We start from the raw sequence: 22,930 nt of genomic DNA on the forward strand, positions 1-22,930 counted from the left end.
TCATTCCAATGAGTTTAGTAATCTTCTATAGCACATGAAGGATCAAGCTGGAAAACTTCAATGCAAAGTAGTTTGTAATAAGCCATTACAAAGTTTTGCAGTTTTCTTTCCAAGTGCTGGCTTGAAAGAAACTATGCGAGACAGCCTCTGCGACCTAGAAAATCCAACAAATGCTTTTTGCTCTCTGTCCAGTGTGGCTGGTCAGCTTCTTGTCCTGATGTTTACAGTTCCATTGCGAAATTTCTTGTACTCGTTTGGGGGAGGATTAGGAAGCCCAAACAAGCAAACAACCCACAGTATTTACGAACTAGATATTAAATTTTCCACTTCAAAAGCTTTGCATAAAACATTTTCAGATCTTTCATTCTTTTGCTTTCTGTCCCTTTTATACAGTCTACAGAGCAGATATTGAAGAGTACTGTTAAAAATACTATTCTACAGCTGTCCAGATCAATATACACACAAGCATGTAAACACTTACAGGGAAAATTTGAAATTTTCTCTAGTACTTTGGTTTCAATTACCATATCTGTTAAAGAGATCCATAAGGGGAAAAAAATTCTAATGTCAAAGATGACAAAATATTCACATTAATAACAATCATATTTACAAAATACTTCTCGTTCCTGATATTTAATGTAGACTTGAACTCAGACTGAAAATAATACTTGAAACAGGCTTTGTAAAGCTCAGACTGCTATATAACCTTGTGTGTATTATAAATCTTTATGAACTAGTAAATGGAGGCCAGAAGGCTGACTTGCCAAGGTCAGAGCCCGTAAGTAACACAGAAACAAAATCCAGGCTTTCTGGTTCCTGCTTTAAGTACTAGATATTTCCTTTCTGTAGTCAAAAGAATTTTTTAATGTTAGTGTGTTGACATAATGGGGATCTAGCTGCCTAAGCTTTATGGCTAATGTATTTTTAAACTTCTAATATGTTATTGAAAAGTTTTCAATGTCAGGGATTGGGAACCGCTATATTGTGATAGGTAAAGACATGAACCGCTGATGCCAGCACATGCTAAATGATATTTCACTTCTGCTGCTGTGTCTTTGAAGGAAAAATTCTAGGAAGCTACTTATGCTTCAAAACAAGACAGGTCTATGTTGACACGTTGAGCTATGTGAACCATCCGCAGCTGAGATAATGAAATGCTTCACGTTGTGGCAATGGCATTGCCCATTCTATATGCAAATGATAATAGCATTCAATCAAAATACAGAAGTTATTAATAATAGCTTCGAAAGCTTTATTTTCTCGAAAGCTGCCGAGACTTTCAGGTTAGCTTCATCCTCCAAGACGGTGTAGGTAATAAATATTTTTGTCAATGTGAAAAGGCCTCATTTAGGATAATAGGTATATATTGCCCTATCCTTCTGAGTCGGGTTCCAAACTGAGGAACTAGTCAAATCTTGAAAACTTTAAATATTTATTTTAGGTTATGAAGATGATAGTCTCTATCTAAAGGATTGCTTTGTCCCAAAGTATGGAGTTGTTAGCTCTTGTCCAAGAGAAGGGTTCGCTTCTGAGCCTACTGCTCTGAAACCTTTAGCATTTAATACATTTTAATGGCTGAGCTAGAAGCCTGTGTTTGAATTGATTTTTCTGGGTACCTTCCCTGTTTACTTGTCAAATACCTTTTTGGGGTGAGAAAATGGATATGACTTCTTTCTGAATGCAAAACTGTTATTCAACAGGGGCTTTTGATTTGGATCTAGGTGCAAGTAGCCTCTAAACGTAAGAAACTATTATGGGGTTTTGTGTGGCAAGTTTGTATTTTTATGAACAGTGCATCTTCAGCATATTCATCCAATAACCTTTCTTCTAAATTATACTATTTTTAATCATTTTCCACCACTGAAACTACTACGCATTGTTGCATATGTGTAAAGATGGTTAGTATTCTCTGTGCTGAAGTACAAAGAGAAAGCACGTTTATGCCAGAAACTGGTAATGCCTCATGTATGAGAACAGTGATTCTAGACTGTCTTAATAGTTGATGGTGAAGTGTAGCTATGGTTGTACCCTTTTAACTGATTTTTTTTTTTTGACAACTGCTGGTGTAGACAGCCATGAACTAGGAATTATTATGCCTTGAATAATAACCACCCCACCCCCAAATTTCCTCTAATGCAGAATCTCTTAAAATTGCTTAATGTCAGATTCTGGCTGAAACAAAAAAATACAAAGCTAAGGAAATACCGTTTCATTGTCTCATACAGCAGGGAAGGTCACAGATTATGCACTTTGACTCTCCAATCTCTCCTGTAACTATTGCTAAAACTTGCTATGCCTTCTATCAGAAGTAACACCCTCAAGCCTGAAAGGATGCTGTGCTGTGGCCTCCTTAGCCTTTCATATATTCCACAAGTATTTAAATTATTTAGATTTTCCAACTAGTTCAGTACTTTCTTATAGAAGCCTATATGCCCTGGAAACAGAATGAAATGTATTGAATATTGCCTGCTATGTGCAAGCCATGTTCATATTGATTACAGACCTTAATTTCACAAAAAAATGCTATCAATCTATCAGGTAGCTTTTGTGCACTAAAAGCATACAATTATAGGCCTTGTTTTGCATTTTTTTTTCCCCTTTTCTCTAGTATTTACTTAAAGGCTGAGTATGAGGCAGAAAAAGCTACAGGAAGTTGTGTGTGGATGTGAACTATGTAAGACAAAGGTAACTCTAGTACTCTAGAGTTGATGAAATATATGGCACAGTAAGTAGCAGAGGGAATATAATGTGGAAGGCTTTCTAGGCTGTTTCTGCTGTATGATACAAATCTAATACAAAAGAACATAATTTAATTTACTAAGCTTTTAGTGGAACCACTTTTTTGTTTTCTTCATAAGCTGCAATTAGAAATTCTTTAACACATTTAAAATGTTTTCAGCAGTGGTGAAGGTGCATGATCCCTTCTCGATGTTAGTCAGTTAGCTCTCTGCTGCTTCCCAGTTTGACTTCAACTACTTCAGCAACAGCGTATTGGGAACTAGAACACAAGGAGCAGGTAAATTCCATACCATCCATTATGGGAATTAAACTGACAGAAAAAACAAATTCCAAATTTCAAGGACAATTGCAATTCTGTCTCTGAATCTAAGCAAGAGAGAAAACAGATGGTTTATTAAGTTTCATTCATAATCTGCATAATTACATAATTAATCCATAATCTCCGTAATTAATGGAAGCCCCACTCTAAGTGGACGAAATCCTGTTTAAGTTCTTTGCTGTTCGAAGTTACTGCTCTTTTAACGTACCGTGTGGTGCGTCGCGGTATGCCAGGCGACACAGTGACGTCAGCTTTCTTGCATGGACTCATCTTCCTTATTACCACATCTCAAAATGGGAATGGATTTGTGAGGAAAGATGTACAGATGGCTAATAGTCGTGTTTTTATTCTCTTTGAGGGGAATATAATGCTCACTTCAATTGCTCGACTTCCTAATCCACCTGATGTTTCATACCAAGCAGTAGCCTGTAGTAGTGTCTTAGATCTGATGGTTGTTTTCATGTTATAATTGGACTATTTTAAGAGCAGCTAATGCTTGTTTCAATGAGCGTTATATTTAAAAACAAAGGCACAGGTAGAAATGCTGTTTGCTCAGCCTAACATATTCTTAACAGAGAAAACAAAGCATTGTTTTCTTAGTTAACAAAATAACTAGCATGAAAATATCTTTAGAAAAGCTGATATTTAGTGTTTGTTTAATAATTAATTTTTCCCTTGAAATGGGAGTAGAAAATACCAGTATCTTTATGAAACTTGTGGCATTAAACCCCTGAGGGATCAGATAAATTTATAGTGAAAAACAGTCTGATTCAGCATCAGCTGAATTTATTTTTTTTCATCTTGCCGTTGTTTACTTTGACCGTAGTTTTGACGACATCTGCATACGCATTTTAAAATCTCACAGGTTCAGAGGGTACTAAACCTCTTCGAACGACCTGCGCGCAGTAGGTAGGGAACCCTCAGCTCGAGATCCGCGCAAGGGACCTCGCCGCGGCCGCGCAGGATCTGCGCGGGGCCCGGGAGCCCAGCAGCCACGAGAGGGCATCGCGACACCATTCAGGCTCTGCCTGCCGAGCCGCCCTGCTCCCGCCTTTCAGAGAGGTGGCTTGCTCGTGCAGTGGTTAGGGAGAGCGTAACGACGTGCTTAGATGGCAAGCGCTCTGAAATAGCGGGGCAATATTGACATCCGTCACATTAAACCTATGTTCTATTTCTAGCTTCTAATAAAAATCAAGTTCAAATTCCTTAGCATTGACAGGGTTCGCAAGGGTTAGCTTTATGTCCTTTTTAGGTAATGTGCTGAGATACTTTATTTAACTTGGTATATGTCATTGCTTCCCAAATGATTGCATCAGTGACTTTAAAATTAGGCAGAGTTTGAACTTAACATGTTGAAAATGCACACGTCAGCTTGATCATGTGACAAAGCATCAAGCAATGTGGTGGATGTGCTTGAGAGCTCCTCTTAGAGCTGTTCAGGGAGCCTTGTGACTTAAACGATAAGATTCTGGGCTGGATTCCTTTGAAGCGACCAAAATTGCTCATTTCCTCTCCACCCTCCTAGTTACTGCTGGTGATGGTGGAGGCTTTGGTCTGTTGTGCAGGTAGTCCTGCAGTACGAGGTTCTGTGATGGTCTTTTGTTGCTTGAACCAGAGTACCATATGTTTGGATTCCTTAAAGGGGTCTTATTTTTTTGCTTATAAACTTTCAAATTTCAGAACTTCAGCCAGCTGACCAGGCCCTGCTACGGTTCCCATCAGGCCTCTAGACAACTGACTATTGTGCATGCAGAAAGTACGAGCATTTGGGAGCCATCAGATTTACCGCACATGTGCGGGCCACATGGACAACGCAAGTGCAGTGGGTCCTGCGTTTCTCAGACATGTCATACTTGCTACACAGCGTGTGCGCATGCATGACTGCCCGGGAAGTCCCTGACAAGACATAGGGTGACGTTATGCATACCACACCATGTAACACATCTTGAAATTAACTCTAAAACATTCGTTGCGCTTGCATGTTTTGTGAAGGAGGTGTTGGAAGCTCAAAATTGTCTAGAGGAGTGATTTTTCTTTCACTTGCCTCTCCCCGAGCAGCCGCCATGATCTTCTGTTTTTGTCCACTCTGCCTTTCCGCTGCTCCCAGAACTCGGCGCTCTCCTAGACTGCAAGTGGTATTAAGGGTACGATCGCAAGGCGGAGGTAGCGGTGGAGTCGGTGAGGATACTGATGGCAGCTACAGAACTGCTTAGGTGACAGCACTGCTTGAATGTAAATGTACTCTGAAAATCTGTTTAGTAAATGTTCTTCCATATTAAGATGAAAACCCTACTTTTTTTCTTACTTGAAAACAAATGGATTAAATAAAAATATTTATGTATTAAATAGTTTCCAAATTGATCCAAAGATGTTCTAAATACAGTGAACTACTCATTTTCTAAGAGAAAAGACTACATTTCTTATTGCAGGAGCAGCAGGCAAGATTTAAATCCCTGCTGAGCAGACAGCACACCTTTGATAATAATCTTGTTTGTAAGGAGTTTTGCATATATGGAAATGTTGGTAGTTTCTAATACTTCAGGAAACAGTATGGATAAAAACTGTCCAGCTTTAGATAGCTTCATAAAAATAACTTACTTGTTTAAATTAGTATAAATACAAATAAGAAACACTTTATAGATTCAGATTATTCCATAATCTGTTGTTTTGTGCAGTTTTGTGTAACACATGCTGTGCTGATCTCTGCCAACTCCATGCTAAGAGATGAATAGCGACTCCTTTGCCAGCTTCTAGCAATTGCCAGGAGCCAGAAGCCACAGTAGATGTGCGAAGGAAAAACAGCAGAGTCGATGCTCTGCTTCACTGGGGCATGTTTTGAGAATATGTGACCATCTCCTTTTAAGAGCTATTTTAACTGGAATGTAGGAAAACATGCTGCTTAGTTTTTATAATAACTAAATGTATTTCAATGATAGGCTTGACTTTTGGCTCATCTCTTTTTCTGCCATTTGGTCTGGTTCACTTGTCCTTTGCAGGCAAAATTTTGTTGTGAGGGATTAGCAGTGAAGCATGGAATATGCTGACTGCCATGGATGACAGTGTTGAAGAGGTTTTAGGGAGGGTTTGTTTTTTTTTTTTTTCCAGCATTTCTTAGAATTTGAAGTTCATCACAGCTAAACATTAATAACTTACAAAAAAAAAAAACCAAACCAACCCAAAACAACAAAACCCAAACAAACAAAACCAAACGAACCCATCAGGCTATGATGTTTGCATTACCTGTAATCATATTTACTTAGTATCCAACGGCTTCTGCACTTCCATCCTGAGGCGAGGGGCGTCTGCCGCTCCATATGGCCATCTTTGTAGCTGGGAAGATGCATGCTAGTAACTTAGAATGGGGAAAAAAAAGTCTTCCTTTGGAAGGATGTTGCCTGGCTGCCAAGGAAAGTTAGGTTCCAACAAAAGTATTTTCACTGCTTGAATGAGCTCAGGGATGTATACCTTCAGTCTGTGTGGAGGAGACTTCAGAGCTTTCAGAGTGCTTTGTCTCCCTAAGCAATGTCCTTTCTGTCTTGTCTGCTCTGAACCAGCTGTCCTCGTTCAAGAGCTGATCTCTTGTAGACTAATGCTTGATTGAGGGTGCTCGCCTCAGAATAGATAGCGCTGAGTGTCAATGACATGGCGGGAGCTGCCTGCGCTTTTGCCCTCTCAAGAGGGTAAAGGAGAGGGGCTCAGGCTCCTCTGGTTATCGGTGCTGCTGTGGGGGCTGTAGGGCTGGAGAGGGGCTGGTTGTGGCTTTGGCCTTTACTTTATCTGTTAATGCTGGAGGTTAAAGTCATCTTCCTCTGCCTTTTGCTCCGGGAAAGGAGAGGTTCATTTGGGGATCCAGGCAGAATTACACGCACCTTCCCAAACCTTTGGCTTCTGTAGATTTGGGAGAGGTGGGAGAACAGTATTTTCTAATCTTTTCCGAAGCAGCATAAAGCAGCCACTTAAAGGGGTGACAGCTGAGTCCCTCTGTGCATTTTCAAACCTTGTGTCGTTTGTCACCGAGCCTTCTCGCGTTGCATACTGCTATATAAGGACCACTTAACTGAGCTTTGCGTCTAGTCATGCAAGCGGTTCAATCTTGAGGCTTGATCAAAATCGTTTCTATGTAAAAATGAAATTTCTCATGTAAATAATTCACTATAAAATGAGAAAATCGCTTTGTTGCTTTTTCAGACAAAGACCAGGAGAGGTGAAAGTTAACTTGTGGTCTTGCGTGTGCTCTTTGGCAAATTTCTCTCTGCAGGGAAATGCTCTGTAGCATCACGTCTTTGCTTGTTAGGGAGGGCAGTAGGCAAACAGCAGCTTTGCTGGCGGTTAAGGGGGACGTTTCGCTGGTTTGGGCAAAACCAACTATCAAGGTGGGCAGGAACGCCGCAGGTAACGACAGTAATCAAAACATGAAGCGCACGTTGGCAGAAATGAGCAGGTATTTAGGATGTGCTACTGCACACTGGAATGCCATGTCCGTATCTTCTGGCTAACATCTTACGGGGGGTTTTCCCTACAAGGCCTTCGCTTAAGATACTAAATTTTTATGTTCGTAGAAAAAAGCTGAGAACTTGAGGCCTGATGGACCTTAGCCTTGTCAAATCTTTGGAGGGGTTGTGAGGGTTCCATGGTAATGCTGGCTGTGATCCTTGTTGTGCTGTGGAAAGGAAAACTTTCCCTACGGGTAGGGACAGAGCCTAGGCTCCATAGTCATGGACCAGGAGTGTTTGATGTAGGTGAAGAACAGATTATCTGTGTTCCCAAGTACGTTACCCATAACTGTGCCTTTCGAACTGTCCTCAAGTGTGCAAAATAAGGCACTAGGTATTTTGAAACAGGCAGGTTTTTGTGTTGTGCGTACAACATCTTTAGTTGGGAGCAGGAGGTCGCTGTATGTGTATGGCATGCCACAGGGAGAACCTTCCCATTAATGGGCTGAGACTTGGGTTAAAAAAAATGCTGCCTTGTGTGTCTCCCAGGACTTGCCAGTTTCCGAGTAATCTCTAAGTGCTATCAGTTTTTTAGGTGTGCGGCATTTTTTTGTGCTGCTTTAGTACACTTTAGGTAAGATGTGCTGAGCCTCAAACGGAATTACCACGTGAAGGCAGCCCGCTTCGTCTTATTTCCAGAAAATTTCGCTGAAGCTCAACTTCGCCCTGGAGTTCAGCGCTGGAAGCAGAGCACGGCCGCCGGCGAGGTGCAGAGGCGGGGGGGGGCCGGGGGTGCCGCGGCCCCCAGCCCGCGGGGCGGGCAGCGCCGTGCCCCCCGCGGCAGGACCGGGCGGCGGCGAAGGTCCCGCTCCCGCCGCCAGAGGGTACTCGGGGAGTGGAAACGGGGGAACAAAAGGCGGTGAATTCCCCCCGGCGGGGAAACTCGAGACGGTTCGGCGCAGCGGCGGAGCGCCGGGCGGCGGTTCCCCTGCTGCAGCCCGCACATTCCTCGCCCAAACCCGAAGCGGGGGGGGGGGGGGGGACGACGACGGACAGCGGCGGCCGGGTCCCCCCGGCGCGGCGGCGGGCGCGGAGGGGCCGCGGGGCGCAGGCGGGGTGCTGGGGGCGGCGAGCGCCGCTCCGCCGCGGCCCCCAAACTTTCACCCTCCCTCCGCTCGGAAAGTTCAGCAGTTTGGTGACGTCAGGGCCCGCGCAGCCAATGGGCGTTGCGGGAGATATTTTGGGAGGGGGGAGGGGTGGCACGGCGCCGCGGGCGCTCGCCCGGCTGCCATGCACAGTGAATGGGGAGCGGGCGGCCGGCGGCGAGCGCAGCTGCGGTGGGAGCGCCGCCGCCTCCGCCCCCTCCGCCTCCCCTCGCCGCCTCCCGGTCCCGGCCGCGCCGGCCGCCAGCGCGGGGGTGCGGGCCCGCAGCGGCGGGAGGCAGCGCCTGAGGAGCCGGCAGCGGGGCCGCCGTGACCTGCCGGTCGTCCCCTCGCGGGTTACCTGCCCGGCCCAGGTGGGGCGATGCAGAGCGGAGGAGGCTGCTTGGGAGAGTGCCGCCGCTTCTGATGGATGTTTTGTGTGTGTTTACCTCTGCTCCCCGTTTCTCTTTCATCTGAGGACGCATCTGGCTCAAGCTCTGTTAAACTGCCTGCCTTCTGGTGCCGTTCGTAGATAACAGAAAGAAACCTGAGCCCGACAGGCAATTCCCCACCTTCTTCCACCTAACGTAACCTTTTCAGGCGCCTTTGAAGGTTTGCTGGCGCTCCGGCGACGATGGCAGTGGTGGGTTCCCTTGGGCTGTACTAAGAGCCTCTTGTTTTCTTTTCCCTTTCTTCTTAGAGGCATTTCATCTTTAAGGGCCGGCTGCTTGCACGCACTTTTATACCCACCGAAGTGATCAAGAAACCATGTTGTCTAGTGGAAGAAGTGCGTTTCTGTGCCTGGGAATGGTCTTGAGCTTTTGGAGCTCCGCGAGTTGGATGCCTGTTGGAGGATGCCCGCATAAATGTACGTGTATTGCTTCCAACGTGGATTGTCATGGACTAGGACTCAAAACTGTACCGAGGGATATTCCCAGGAATGCGGAGAGACTGTAAGTAAAAACCGTTAAGGGCTCCTCAAGTACTTGTAGAAGCACCTGGGATGAGTTTCTCAGCACCTGCCTATCAGTGCAGAGTACATGCTAACGGCAGTTTCAGCAATCAAACACGGATTAATGTTTTCAGGAGGGAAGGGGAGGGGCTTTTCAGAAGTTACAGCTGTCCTGCTGCTGTTCTTCCTTTTTAAAAAAATAATCCGTTTCAGAGTTCCACGGTTTTTCGGTTTCGGTTACCATCTGATTGGGTTTTGCAGTGACTTGCTTGTAATGGAGTTTAGAGCCCTACCTGGAGTGCTCCCAGCAATGATCATTGTCAATGCAAACACCAGTTTAACATGCAATTAGAAACCTGGATGTTTTCACCTGGTGGCTGGTAGCAGTTTCTCCTTAGTTTCTCAGCGTGGTGACTTCACCACCGTGGAAAAATCGACTACTGCCATAAACTAATTCAAATGGATAAGAACTCACATTAAAGCAGCCTCTAATTTCTGTCTTGAGCTGCTGTGGGGAAGCTGGTTATTTAGTTTTTAATCTATTTCAGGATGTATGATAGGAGTGTAATGTTGCGGGGTGCTTCCAGCCTCAGCACAGGAGAACATAGTGAACGTCTTAATAGTAAATCTTCTGTGTCAGTAGTTCTCATGAGTTTTTTTTAGTTGACTCTCTTTACTTGCTTAACAATTTCTAAGGAGAGAGCTGAAAGCAAACTTCAGTTCTCTGATACGGTTCTGGCACTTGCTTGATGCAGAGGACGGCATCTCTGACGTTGCTTAATGCATAGCATATGGCATGTTTCAGAGAATGCCCGGTGCTAGATATGAAGATGGCCAGAATGGAATGTTAAACAGAGCTTCAGCGCGGCTCTGCGCCGGGCTCCACGGATGACCTCGGGAAAGCGCAGTTAGTTGTGCCTTATGTGGGTTAGCTGATAACTTAAAATGTTTTTGAACTTGTAAGCAAATGCTGTAGATACTATGGCCTGACTTCCCATTTTATTTCCTTCTGGGTCACAGAACGGGGGATACTTCAAACTCTCAAGCAATTTTTCCTCCAAGAAACCAAGCTAGGTGAGGTTACTAAGCAAACAAAGGTTTTGTTGTGCATGGAGTCCTCTTAAGGGCTAAGTATTGTCCCAAAATAAAATTTTATAGCATACTTCAATGTTTCTAAATGCATTTTATAGTGCTGAGAGCTCTGAAATGATAGCAATATGCAGATTTCTTACTACACTGTTCTACCATCTTTAATGCTTTGTGGCCGTATCGGCTTTCCTTTTAACCCTAGCTGCGTGAACAATAGTTTTCTGATCTCAGTGTTATAGAAAGCTTAACTTCTGTGCACAAAACTGTGTAATCTCTAAAATTGATGGGTAGCAACCTGGCGGTTTAGAGACAAAAAAACCCAACCCTGAAACAACAAACCCCACAACAAACCACTACCAAAGTTGTATACCAAGCCAGACAGATCAAGTAAGTGTGATAACACAAATGTTTTGTGTGCTTCATTGGTGAGTTGTGTTTGCATGGTTTTAAGAGTCAAGGGCTAGAATTAAACTTTCAAATATCAGGTTAAAATGATTCCCAAATGCAAGGTTAGTTGGCCACCTGAGAAGAACTTTAAAATGGTAACTTGTTATTGCCTAAGTTTTAGGGGGACTGAATTCATTTTGTTCCCGGGTTTCATTTGTGAGAATGTACTTCATACAGATGTTAGCTTTCCTTGCTTTCTGTAAGAAGCTAAGCCCAAAGAGTAAGTTTCTTGGCCTTGGTATGTTCAGTGTTAAAAAGAATGAAAGAGAGCGTAATCACTGTGCTCTTGGTCTTGATAATTTTTGGTGTTATTTACAGATTGAAATTTTAGATTAATGGCTCCGTGAAGAACAAGAGTAGCTATTTCACAATATTCAGTCTGAGTATTTAGCCTCAGAGATATACTACTGATAAATATAAAACGTAGCTGCATTGGATGCTTTGTTCGGTTTGGTTTTTTAAAATAGTGTATTATTGAAGCATTCAGTGGCTGAAACCTTGTGGAAATAGCATAGAGTATCACATAGTAACACGTTGTTCCATATTTTTGAATACTGTCTTCGCTTTTTATTCTGTTAGTCCGTCGTGGGCCTTTCACTGTTTTTATGGTGTTCCCTGTCGCCTTTATTGCAACGGTGTTTTAAAACTTGTATCAATTCTTTCAAATCTAGATTTCTATTAATTGTACTAACTTGAATTTTCTAGTGTGAGCAGTACAGAGAGAAAGACTTTTTATTCCTCCGAGTCTAAGTTCTGCTCATAGGTGAAACATCAGTCAGCCACTGAATATGTCAGAGTATCTCATTTTTCCCTCTGGTCCACAGCAACCTGTAACTCTTTGATGTAACACTGGGTTGATGTGTAGTCTTTAACTAGTTTGTTTTAAGTTGTAAATAAAACCAAATTGATTATATCTGAAATCACAAAGGTATTTTTAATCTCGGAGAAATGTTTGCATGTTGGGAAAGTAATTTTAACAAGTTCCTGGATGGCCACACACCAAGTGACTTGTTAGACTCTTATGCTATGAAAAGGTCTTCACTTCTTTCTACATTCTCTTGAGCTAAAAATTCCGCATACCTGTTCAAGTTGGAAACTTTTTGCTTTAATTAATAAGAGATCTAATGGCACCACTTCAAATATTTTGCCACTAAACTTTTAGAGTTATGTTTGTACAAATGTTACAGATTGTTTGGGCTAGTGGAGCCAAGTTAAATATTATTTAAATTTGTGTTAATATGAAACCCCAGGAATATTGAAAATATAACATTAAGGAAAAAATGGGAAATCTCTTTTTTTTGGGAGGGGGGGGAGAATCTCTTATTGGGAAGTTTTTTGTTAAATGAACTAGTGATCATCTCCTGATACCCCAAGAAATGGGCATCACCAGAGCTTTGAGTACTGTTTCTTCAGGAGAAATGTCATATATGCTTTCTTTTTTTTATTTTTTTTTTTTTAATGCTTTGAAGGTGTAGTTTTTGTAAAGAGTTGTATCTGTGATTTCTGGCTTGAGGGGAATCCACAGATTAACCACTGATCACAGAAACAGAGTTTTAAAACTATCCTAAACTTTTTAAACACAGATTTGTCTTTAATAGTAGCTTTACAAATATAGCAAGTAGTATTAGGTTTGTGCTGCAGTTGACCTTGTTATTACATTCTATGACAGTCTTCTAATTGTGTGGTATAGATTGAAACTTTTGCCCAGTTAGGTTTTGTGAAGAGCTAAAAAGAGGTGGACGTTGTCTACTACTGCACAAAGAAATGATTCAGTCTGGAGAAAATAAGTGGTGAAACAAATATTTGTCACTTCCAAGGAGTAACTTCCATTTACCTTTGTTGTAGAGAAGGAGCCCTCAGAACAGCCATCATCTCGCACAGGAAGGGAGGTGTGAAATTAGGTCTAAGGCTTTTCCCTAAATTGCAAGATGTGATGCTCCACAGAGGACCTTGTACATGAGCAGGATGATATAGCTGACTTTGTGGTTTGTCATTAGTATTTACTGACCCATTCTGCATTTGCTAAGTAACTTAACATCCTATGAAAAAAAAAAAAAAATTCTAGACCTTTTATGTTGTGGAGAAAACTAATAATTTAGTAGTTAACTTCTGGAGGTGGGCAGAGTGATTCTTTTATTTAAACTACGCAACTGATAAGACGTTTTGTGCTAATAACGGAGGCAGAAGTTAGGGTTTAGAAATTAAGAACATGTAAATACATCCATAAAAATCTTGAGTCTTTTACTGTTCGGATAAGTTCCTTAGGATTGCTTAATCACACTCCTCTAATCAGAGTTTGCTTAGCAGCACTTCAGTGCTTATATGTGATTCTCTATTTATGTAATTTTCTTTAGTGGAAATGTTTTCTATGTATGTAAAATATTATACATGTGGCTTTTTATAACAGTTAATAATGCTGATAGTCAAGTTTAGTTTGAGATGATATGTAAATGCAGTGAGCAGATCAAAGCCACCTGCTTGACAGTTGTATTGTTCAGCTCCAAAAAGAACAAGTGATATGGAGAAACTGCTCAGAAGTCTTCTGGGTCAAGGTCTGCTTTCTGTTTGAATATGAAGCATGAGCCTTTGTGTGTTTTCCTTCCATTTATGTCTAGCTATCTCCCTGTCTGTTAACAGCACATTATACATGTATAAAAGTTTTTCTTTGGAGAATTTAGCCACATTTGAATTCCTGATGAATTTATACTTGGTGGCTTAGAATCTTGTTTAATTGATAGCTCTCCTGCGTTGTCGTTTTGTTTTGCCTTTTACTTTGAAGGATTCTTTACCTTGCTAAATTGATAAAGCTTGCGAGAGTCATCTGTTCTGTGCTTTGTCCGAGTAGCTAAATTGAGTGTGTCCACATTTAGGTGCAATTTAGAAGCTTAGTCATCTGCTTACTCTGGAGTTTTCATGTGGTCTGGGGTTTCTGTTATACAAATATATTATTATGGTGTTTTTGGCCTAGGTGCATGTAGCTGCTGAAGTTGCACTGGCTTGTAATAAGTCTTCAACTTCCTCAATTTTGTCTCCAAATTAAATCTAAGCTGCTGTCTTGAATGCTTCCATATTGCTGCAGAACGCAATGTTAAACACATGCAAATATAATTATACTGACTCTTGCATTGACATTCTCTTTTTCCAGAATTCTTCCCACTAGGGATTACAACTCGTTTGTTTGTGTAGTAATAGTCTCCAAAACCTTGCGTGGAGCTTCCCCCCCCCCCCCCCCCCCCCCCTTCTCCCCTATGCCATGTGTCGATAAGTAGACATACATGGCTTTGGCTTTGAAGAGCTTACTCTCAGAGGTACTGATCCTGGGAAAACTTGACTGAGTTGCTTAATTTCATTTGGATACTTCCCTTTACTAGCTTGATGCTGACTACTTGTGCCTGACTGGACATTGACATGCACTTGCATAGGATCAGAGTCTTGCACTATTAAATTTGTTACTCGTTTTGAAGTGATGGAAAGAGGAAGGAGGATGAAATTAGCTATTGTAATTTGGTAGCTACAGAAGCAACTAGTGGCCGTTGTCATGTTGTCTGTATTTGTTTGCACAAATTTGGATTAGATTCTGAGATCAAAGGGAGCAGGCTACTTACTGCAGAATTTTTTAATGAGGTGCTCTGAGACTATTCACTTTTTTCATATTCTTACTTTTGCAGCTGAGTATTGATTCATGCAAAAGAGTTAGGTGAAAGGAAAGTTGCCCCTCGAAAGAATAGCTGCTGTCTGTTAAGAAGTCCTAAAACATAGATGATAAGTATTGCTCCCCCACCCCACCCCGGGAATTTCTGTGTGTGAGTTTGGGGAAGTGTGTACCAAAGGCGGTATAGCTTACCTGTACAGATGGATTGTGAGGCAAAAAAGAAGTAAATCCTAATACTCTTATTTGTACAGTAATCTGTATAAAAATCCTTGTGTTGTACACTGTATGTCACTTGTAAGCTGATTGCTTTGAAGTCATTTGACCTTCCTAGTGAGTACTCTCAGTAATCTTTCAGAATGTCGCTGCCAAGCAGGGGTTTTTTGTTTGTTGTTGTTTTTTTTTTCTTTTCCTTTTTTAGTTCAAGCATTTCCAGTTATGTTTAAAACAAAAATAACTTGTTCTGCATGGACATTAACATCTGATATTATTTCTTGTCTGCGTTTCAGTAGTATCTGAGCTATTCCTCAGCTTCCACAGAGCAGAAACAAAATGGTTTTCCCACAGAAATCTCGCAAGATGCTTGGGGAGTTACAAGGATGATAGGGGGAAAGAACTTGGCTCTAATAAGGATATTCAGTAAGTTTCAGCCGTTGTATGTTAAGAATTGAGCTTGTTTACTGGAGAGACTGTTCAGAAGACTGAAATCAGGATGTGTTCCCTCGCAGGAACTAATAGCTCAAATAACTTGAAGATTAATTTTTCCAGAACTCTTGATACAGTTCTTGCGGTACCCACAGTTCTTGATTTCCCTGTTGCTGCGGCTGATCTTTTAATAATGAATAGCTTTTTGTCTGGTGGTGGTCTAGTGGGATCCATTTTTCATTGATTAGAAGATTTAATTATTCCTGAAAAAAGATAAGGAGAATAGAAGCCATGGGTTAATGTTGTAGTTATGTTGGCTTACACTTGATTCACTAGTAATTAATGGAAAACTGTTTTGCTTTGAGTTCAAAGTTGAAATGTGTCAGGATCTGTTCCTAGTCACAACTGTTTTGCTCTTTGTTTTTCATGTATTACCCCTGCTAAGGATGGTGTAGTGTTGAGATAAATTTTGCAAAGACTGAACTTACATTGAGCTCTCTTTCACCTTTGGCTGAGGACTGCAGTTGACCACTCAAGTAATTTTTCAAGCAAATAAAACTTGTGTATTTTTTTTTTTTAAATATATCTAAGTAGTAAATCACTTCTCCCCCCCCCCCCCCCCCCCCCCCCCGGTAATTCCTAAATTCGAACCTGCAAAATATAACTAGTTCTTGTTATTGAAGAACATAACTAGCTCTTTCCAATTCAGAATGATTGTGAACTTGCAAGTTCTGGAGCCTCTTTTGTCTTCAGAAGTGCCTCCAGCCTTATGAGGTGCCACACTGTAGCAAACCCTTTGTGATTAAAGGGATGATTCTTCCTTTCAAAGTTAACCTGAACCACTCAAATGCCTTATGTGACGTGCAGGTCTGCTGCTGGACTTTGGTCTTGATGTAAGCCTCACTGTGTCTTGTAATACTACAACTACTGAATTATCTCAGTTATGTTAACCTCAGGAAGAGGTTGTGGAATGTTCTTCATAAGTAACCTAGTACCTCTTAGTTCTTTCACCCGTTTGCTCTCTGCAACTGCAGACAGATACTGGATCAGGTAAAGGATTTCTCTGGCTCAGTATTGAAACCCCTCTCAACAGTGGCTGATCGATGGGTGGGGAGAAAGCGTGACTGTAAGCAAGTATGCTTCTCCAGTGCTAGCAGATCATGTACTAGTTTTAAGTAGAGCCAGTTTCCTGGTGGAGGCTTGATGATGGCAGCTGTAGGAATCAACACGCGCATCCTCTGTCTTGCAGTTCCACAGCTCCCTAAAGGGGCTTTGCTTTTCCTGTTTCGCTTAGTTTTCACTCCTGCAAGGCGAAGCAGTGTTGTTTGTCCTCTTCAAGTTGAGACAAAGCAAGTTTCTAACTTCAGTGAGGAAGGAAGGAAGGAAGGAGTCAGGATAACTTTGGGGAGAAAAGCTAAAGCGAACTTCAAATGGCAAAGCTTTTTGAAGAAAAATAATGTTGGCAGCATCATGGAGAATGACCAGAAGTAATGCATGGCAAAGATTTCTTCAGGCAATTGCCTATCTGTATGTTCCTGTTACAGGGATGTGTAGATGAGCAGTGGTTTTCCGAAAATGTTATCGTGATATAGGTAAATCTTGTGCCCCATCCTCTTGTGAAGTCTTTGAGATAGGCTGGTGGAATGTGCTGCCTACCCTTGGCTCCTTTCTGCTCCTTGGGTGACAGGGAGGTTCTATTAACTCTTGTCGATTCAAGTGCATTATTATAATATCATATGGATTTTGGCTTGGGACTGCTGTTGTCACTCCTATTGCTTTTATGTTCATTAACAGGTTTTGCTTGCCAGTGTAAGACTATATCAATTTGACTTTTTTGAGTAATTTTCAGCATAAGAAAGGTCTGGGTTCTAGTAATATTCTGGTTGCAGTGTGGCCCAAGCTATTCTGTTTTCAGTATTTTTTAAAGTCTCTTTCTCCAGAGATCCGTAATACTCCGTCTATTTTCAAATCTGTTTTCAATGTTGTCCAGTCAGACCTATCATTTAAGATCTTGAATGGCTCTCATCAGTGGCAAGAACTACTTCTTCCCCATTGAGAAATGGTCTTGTAAGCTGCTGACAGTCTTTTCTAATGGTACTAAATACATAAAAGATCTACCTAGCTACTTAATAAGGGGAACAGGTCTGTGGTCTTGTACTCGGAGTAAATTTTAGATCAGTTGAGGGCCATCTCTGTAAAAAGAGAGTTTAAGAGGCTGATTCTTACCTCTCTGCCAGTTATTTTCAGCTTTTTTCTTTTTTTTTTTTTTTTTTTACCCCCAACTGAATTTGGTCTGTCAGTTGTCTGTCAGAATAAATTTGTCTTGTATTTCGGTTTTACACCATCTGTTTGATGGCTGCAGTGTATGTTTTTAATCCTATGATTGATAGATTTCTGGAGGTTTTAATTAGATTTTTACCTTTCTATCTGTGAGTTGCTTCATTTTCCGAGACCTTAATTTAATTTTGTCCCTCAGGTGGAAATCATTTTAACCGATGGCTATATTCTTTCCTTTACTGTCACCGATGAAGAGAGCATTTTCAGTAAACATCAGTTCAGTTAAATGAGGAAGAAAACTTGGTGTGTTAAAGCTGACCAGGTCTAAAACTTTCCACCAAGCAATCTGCAAAACCTGGCTGAAATTTACTTCTAAATTGATTTCAGAATTTGTATTACTCACCACTCACTTCTTACCTATGCTTTCCTGAAAACGTGCAATGCTGTTGCAGAAATGATTCTTCACTGCTTATGTGCAAGGGACTTATTTGGAGAGCCCCTCTGCTTCCTCCAGAGAGGTCAGTATGAGTGCCTTCCTACTTCAGTTGCATGGTGAAGAATCAACCTTGTGGAAGTAGTATCAGGTTACTAACGAAGACCCTCAAACACCTATTAAATGTGTTTGAAGTCCAAGCAACACTGAGAATTTTGGGAGATAGTGTTATCATTGATACCTCGCTGGCTGCTGTGTGGACCTGTGTTCATTCCAGTTTGAGGTGCAAGGCTTTTAGCAGTGATGCTCTATGTAGGAGTTTAATTGGAGAGACTTTGACCCCCTTCTGTTGTGTGGGGGTACTGTAGTGACGTTATGCTGTCGCTGTACATCCAGGAAATCACCCAAAAGAACAAGATAAATCAGTTGCCTGTAATTTTTCAAAATGTTTTCTCTGCGTACCTTCACAGTCGTTCCTGTCTACATAGACAGAAGACCGGTGGTTCTGTTTCAGCCAGGGCTCCTGTAAGTGGAGGGATAAACTGCTCTGGAGATTAGCGATTTGGAGATCAGTAACCCATTCTAACAGCCTGTGAACATGCTTGTAGAAGGTGGTTGGTGGTGGTGAACTCCATTTCTGATAGATTTTTTTTTTTTTTTTCTTTCCTTCCTTTTTAATACTTTTGCTTGGGAGGAACGGTCCTCATTTAAAAAAAAGAAAGGTTGCTTTGCAAAATTTTAAATTTACTGTAATTTTCATTATATTAGTTAAAAATATGTAATGCAAGTTAGGCTACTTAGAGTTGAGGACAATGCCTGCTGTACCGATCAGTACCGTTTCATCTCCTTGTCTTCATCCCTTTGCTCTTTTTGTCTTTGCTGAAAGCCCTTTGGGACTTCTTTTCTTCTACAACGCTTAACATGAAAAAATCCTGAGCTATTGTATGGGTGCTCCTAGGCATGATAACAGAAGTGGTAATAAATTTCGTATTAGTGAATCTGAGGTTCTGATCACCAAAATCACAGCACGATAAAACGGAGGTTTTAATGTCTGACTCTAAACCCATGAAATGTTTCAAAAGATAAGCATTTAACTATTATGGAAATAACATGCTGAAAGCAGAGGCATAGGTGCATTCTTGTGCATACTGATAATTAGAGGACTATTTCTTAATCCTTGTTTTTTCAGTTGGTCTTTTTCCTTTATTCCTGTGGCTGGTAAGGAATGTGTTAGTTAACTTGTACAAAATAAATACATTGGTAGATTGTAAGGTATTACTGGCATATGTTGTTATGGGACCCTAATAAATAACCTTGACACTTTCCAAAGATTCAGACAGTGAGTTGTAAGCCTTACGCACTCTCTCGGGTCATAGTAAAACTAAATGTTTTAAAGTCAGTTCAGCCAAACTGTCCTACTGTACCGTTTCCACTGACGTTTTCTCTGGGTATGCACTGGTGAATAATGAGCATGTCTTCAGATATTTTAGCAGCTTTTAAGGTTGAAGAGGTACTCGGTTGTCTGTCTGGCAAAAACGGTTATTAGCATTAGCAGTAGATAGAGTTTCATATATTATGTAGTACTGACCTAATAAAAAAAACTTGACTTGGAAAAGCTTTTTCAACAAACCACTTGCCCCAAAGTAGAAAAGATTCAAATTCCTAACTTCAGTTTTTCTTTAGAGATTCCAAAAAGCTCATCCTAAAATGGAAGACATTTCCCTAGAATTTTGTAGTCATGTTCCTTGGGACATGCTGTCTTGTCAAAGACGGATGACTCAATTATTACCCAGAGCTCTGTGTAAGAATACAATTTAGCTTTACGTTAATGACTTTTCCCCCTTACAATAATAGCAAACAGCACAGAATCCTTGTCTGCCAAAGGTTTGCCCATTCTCTCTGTTTTGGAATATAATACGTAGCATATAAGGCTCGTATAACAAATGTGGTCACATGACATCAAGCCCATTAAAATTAGTCACTGCATATATGTGTACTCATCGTCCACAGGTACAGAGACACTAATGTTTAATTAAAACAGTTGTGTTCTTTAAACATGACTGAGAAATTTTAGCGAGAAAAAGCTGCATCCTGGAAGCAGTTCAGATGTCTTGTGCCTTCCAGTTAGTCATAAAGCACGTTTTGCCTGGACTTTAGTGGGACTTTGACTTAAGGATTTTCCCCAAATTTATCATTCTTCTGTGTGATGGTTTTGTTTAGACTGGGGAGGCATTATGTTAAGTATACTTTTTGAAATGGTGGTTTTGGAAAAACCTGGATGAAACACGTTTGCTTGGTGAGGGTGGCAGTGGTTACAGCATCACTTAGCGAGGTGGAAACTTCTGGGTCACAAGCTTCTCTGAAACAGTTGTAGAGTGTTGAGAAGAGGCTAGCCGTCTCATCCTCTTGAAGTGGTAGGGCTGGTTAGGGATGGTGTTTTAAGAATATAGCTGGGGAGCAAAAAAGAGAACTCGTAAGGAAATAGTACAGGGAAGCAATTGTGCGTTTCTGAAATGCCTAAACAAATGCAGTAGGGAGGTGAGCTGGAGACAAGAATGAAGTGGTGAAACAAATGACGGAAGTAAAATTCTTGAGCAAAGAAAACTTGCTTTCCAGAAGTGGAAGTAGATATTGAGAAATAAAGCCCTAAGGCAAAGGCTGGTTCTTCAGAGTGAGATGAAAACAGACATCTGGATATAAGTTTCTCAGATAAGAATGTGGAAGTATAAGAAACAGCCCAGTGATCCTTTGGAGCTGTGAGTTTTAATAGATAACATATGAAAAGGCAGCAAAAGATAAGGAGCAATCAAAAGTGTTTTATGGTTTTGGTGGGGTTTTTTTTGTTTGTTTTGTTTTTTTGGTTTTTTTTTTTTGGCCTGGGAAGTTCTTTAGCTAATTGCTTATGAAGTTTTTTAGAAGTTGAAAATTAATTATTCTTAGTTGATGTTAACTTCATTTTATAGAATAGATGTTTTCCAAGGTGGTTCTTCCATAGTTAAGTATACAATAGGCTGAGTGCGAAGTGGCTTTATAAGCATGAGTAGTTTCAGTAACTTGAAACATCAAATATGCATGCCAAGTCTTGTTTAGAAAAACTTGAGTTTTGTGTTCATTTAGCAAACATTGTTAAATCAATTCAACTTCACTCCAACAAGTCAGCTGTTGAAAACCAGAAGTTGGAGGAGGACAGGGTGGGGACAGGGAAGATAGGAATCTACTTGACAATGAAGAGAATTGCTTGTGGTTTCAACATCTGGATGCTAACTTGGTCAAGTCAATATACGACTTCCTTCAAAATTTCATTTTACATATTAACTATCCTACGTCTTTTTCGGCAACTTCTTGGCTTAATCTGCTCCTTAGTGGCTACGGTAGAGATGTACACTCAGTGTGGTACTTCTTGGAAGGGATAGAGTTAGTGAAACTGGATGCTTGTTAAATTAAAAAAACCCCTGAACAACAACAAAAAACCCCAAACACAAACAAGGACTTCTATTACCTCTCCAGGAAAAGATCTCTTGGGAAGAGTTTCTAGTCTGTGCATGTCTGAAAGTGAGCAAGGAGATGAAATCAAGGTTTGATTTTCATGTCAGGCTTCACTAAAATAATTTGTTGGTAGAACTGTTTTTCCCAAGTCATCAAGAATTACAGCAGTCAGAAGCAGGTGTGAAATATTTCAAGTCCTAAACATCAAACTGTCTGTATTAGTGAAGAGCACTTAAACGGATAGTGGCTTCTTCACTGCGTTGTATTCAGTCATATACCACATAGGTAGAATACAGACTTAAATGCAAGCATCAGATATTGTCTCCGTGGAATAAAGCAATGTGAATTTTGCTGAAGTTTACATGCAATTTTTTTTTCCTAGATGAGCCTGTTGTGATCAACTGTGTATAGAATTAAAAAAAACCAAACAAACACAAAAAACCCCAACAACAACAAAAAAAAAGACAAGTGTGTAGAAGAGTTGGGACGAAAAACAATCTCATGAAAAACAGTAGTTTTTGTCAGTCCTTGTTTCTCACTTTATTGCTTTCTGTTCTAGAAGTCCTTAATTAACATTAAATTAGCATTAAACACACCGGAGAAATTATTAAAATTTTGGGTAAGTGTTTGCCATAAATTGTAGTAGTGATGTTACCTCTGAAGGATGCTTATACTACTTAGAAGATTTTTCTGAAGTTCAGTTATCACAGGTTATATTTTACGTTGATTTATAAGATATTGCTCTTTGAGCTAGTGAATGTGAACTCATTTGGGTAACCTTTAAAGTCCAAAAGTGACCAAGATTGAAGCACAGGCACATATCTATTCATACCCTGATGAGACTGTCCGTTTGATAGTTGAGTGAAAATATGGCCCAAAGAATGTTTGACATTGTCTGATTTCTACCTGTGTAACCACTTGGTCTTTGTTGGAGTAGCGCTGGACTGATGTAACCACCTAATGTCCGTACAACCAGCTGGAGCATGTTGGATATGAAAGATGAGCTGCAGTTACAGGAGTTAAGAAGGAATGGTTAAACAAAATCCAAAATTGAAAAGAAATAAATAAAAATGAAGTTTTTGTAAATGCAGCCGTTAAACTTGGTTTTTTTTTTAATATGAATGAAAATGATGCTTGAGCTAGTATGACACAGTACTGTACTTTTTCTTTATAATGTGCACATCCTGGCTTCTTCATATTAAATCATGTTTCTGTAGCAACTATATTTTAAAGCGTTTTCTGTAGTTTTCTTTGTGCTTCAGATTTAAAGCTTTTTACTAACCCCTCACCTCCACCCCAAACATAAACCAACTAACAAA

At 40.7% G+C, this 22,930-nt stretch overlaps 1 protein-coding gene across 2 annotated transcripts in view; it reads left to right on the forward strand.

The window, feature by feature from the left end:
* Positions 1-22,930, forward strand: part of SLIT3 (slit guidance ligand 3) — a 601,195-nt gene that overhangs the window by 61,858 nt on the left and 516,407 nt on the right. The window contains exons 1-2 of one of the 2 annotated variants that reach the window (XM_087759962.1): positions 8,814-9,007; positions 9,334-9,586. In XM_087759962.1, coding sequence (XP_087616088.1) covers positions 9,402-9,586 — 185 coding nt within the window. In that variant the 5' untranslated portion in view covers positions 8,814-9,007; positions 9,334-9,401. Of the gene's footprint in view, positions 1-8,813; positions 9,008-9,333; positions 9,587-22,930 lie in introns of those variants that run through there. The other variant, XM_087759961.1, reaches the window with a different exon arrangement.

Source organism: Nipponia nippon, unplaced genomic scaffold (genome assembly GCF_047370975.1).
Source record: "Nipponia nippon isolate SJK-2023a ecotype South Korea unplaced genomic scaffold, ASM4737097v1 scaffold_21, whole genome shotgun sequence".
NCBI classification, from domain to species: domain Eukaryota; kingdom Metazoa; phylum Chordata; class Aves; order Pelecaniformes; family Threskiornithidae; genus Nipponia; species Nipponia nippon.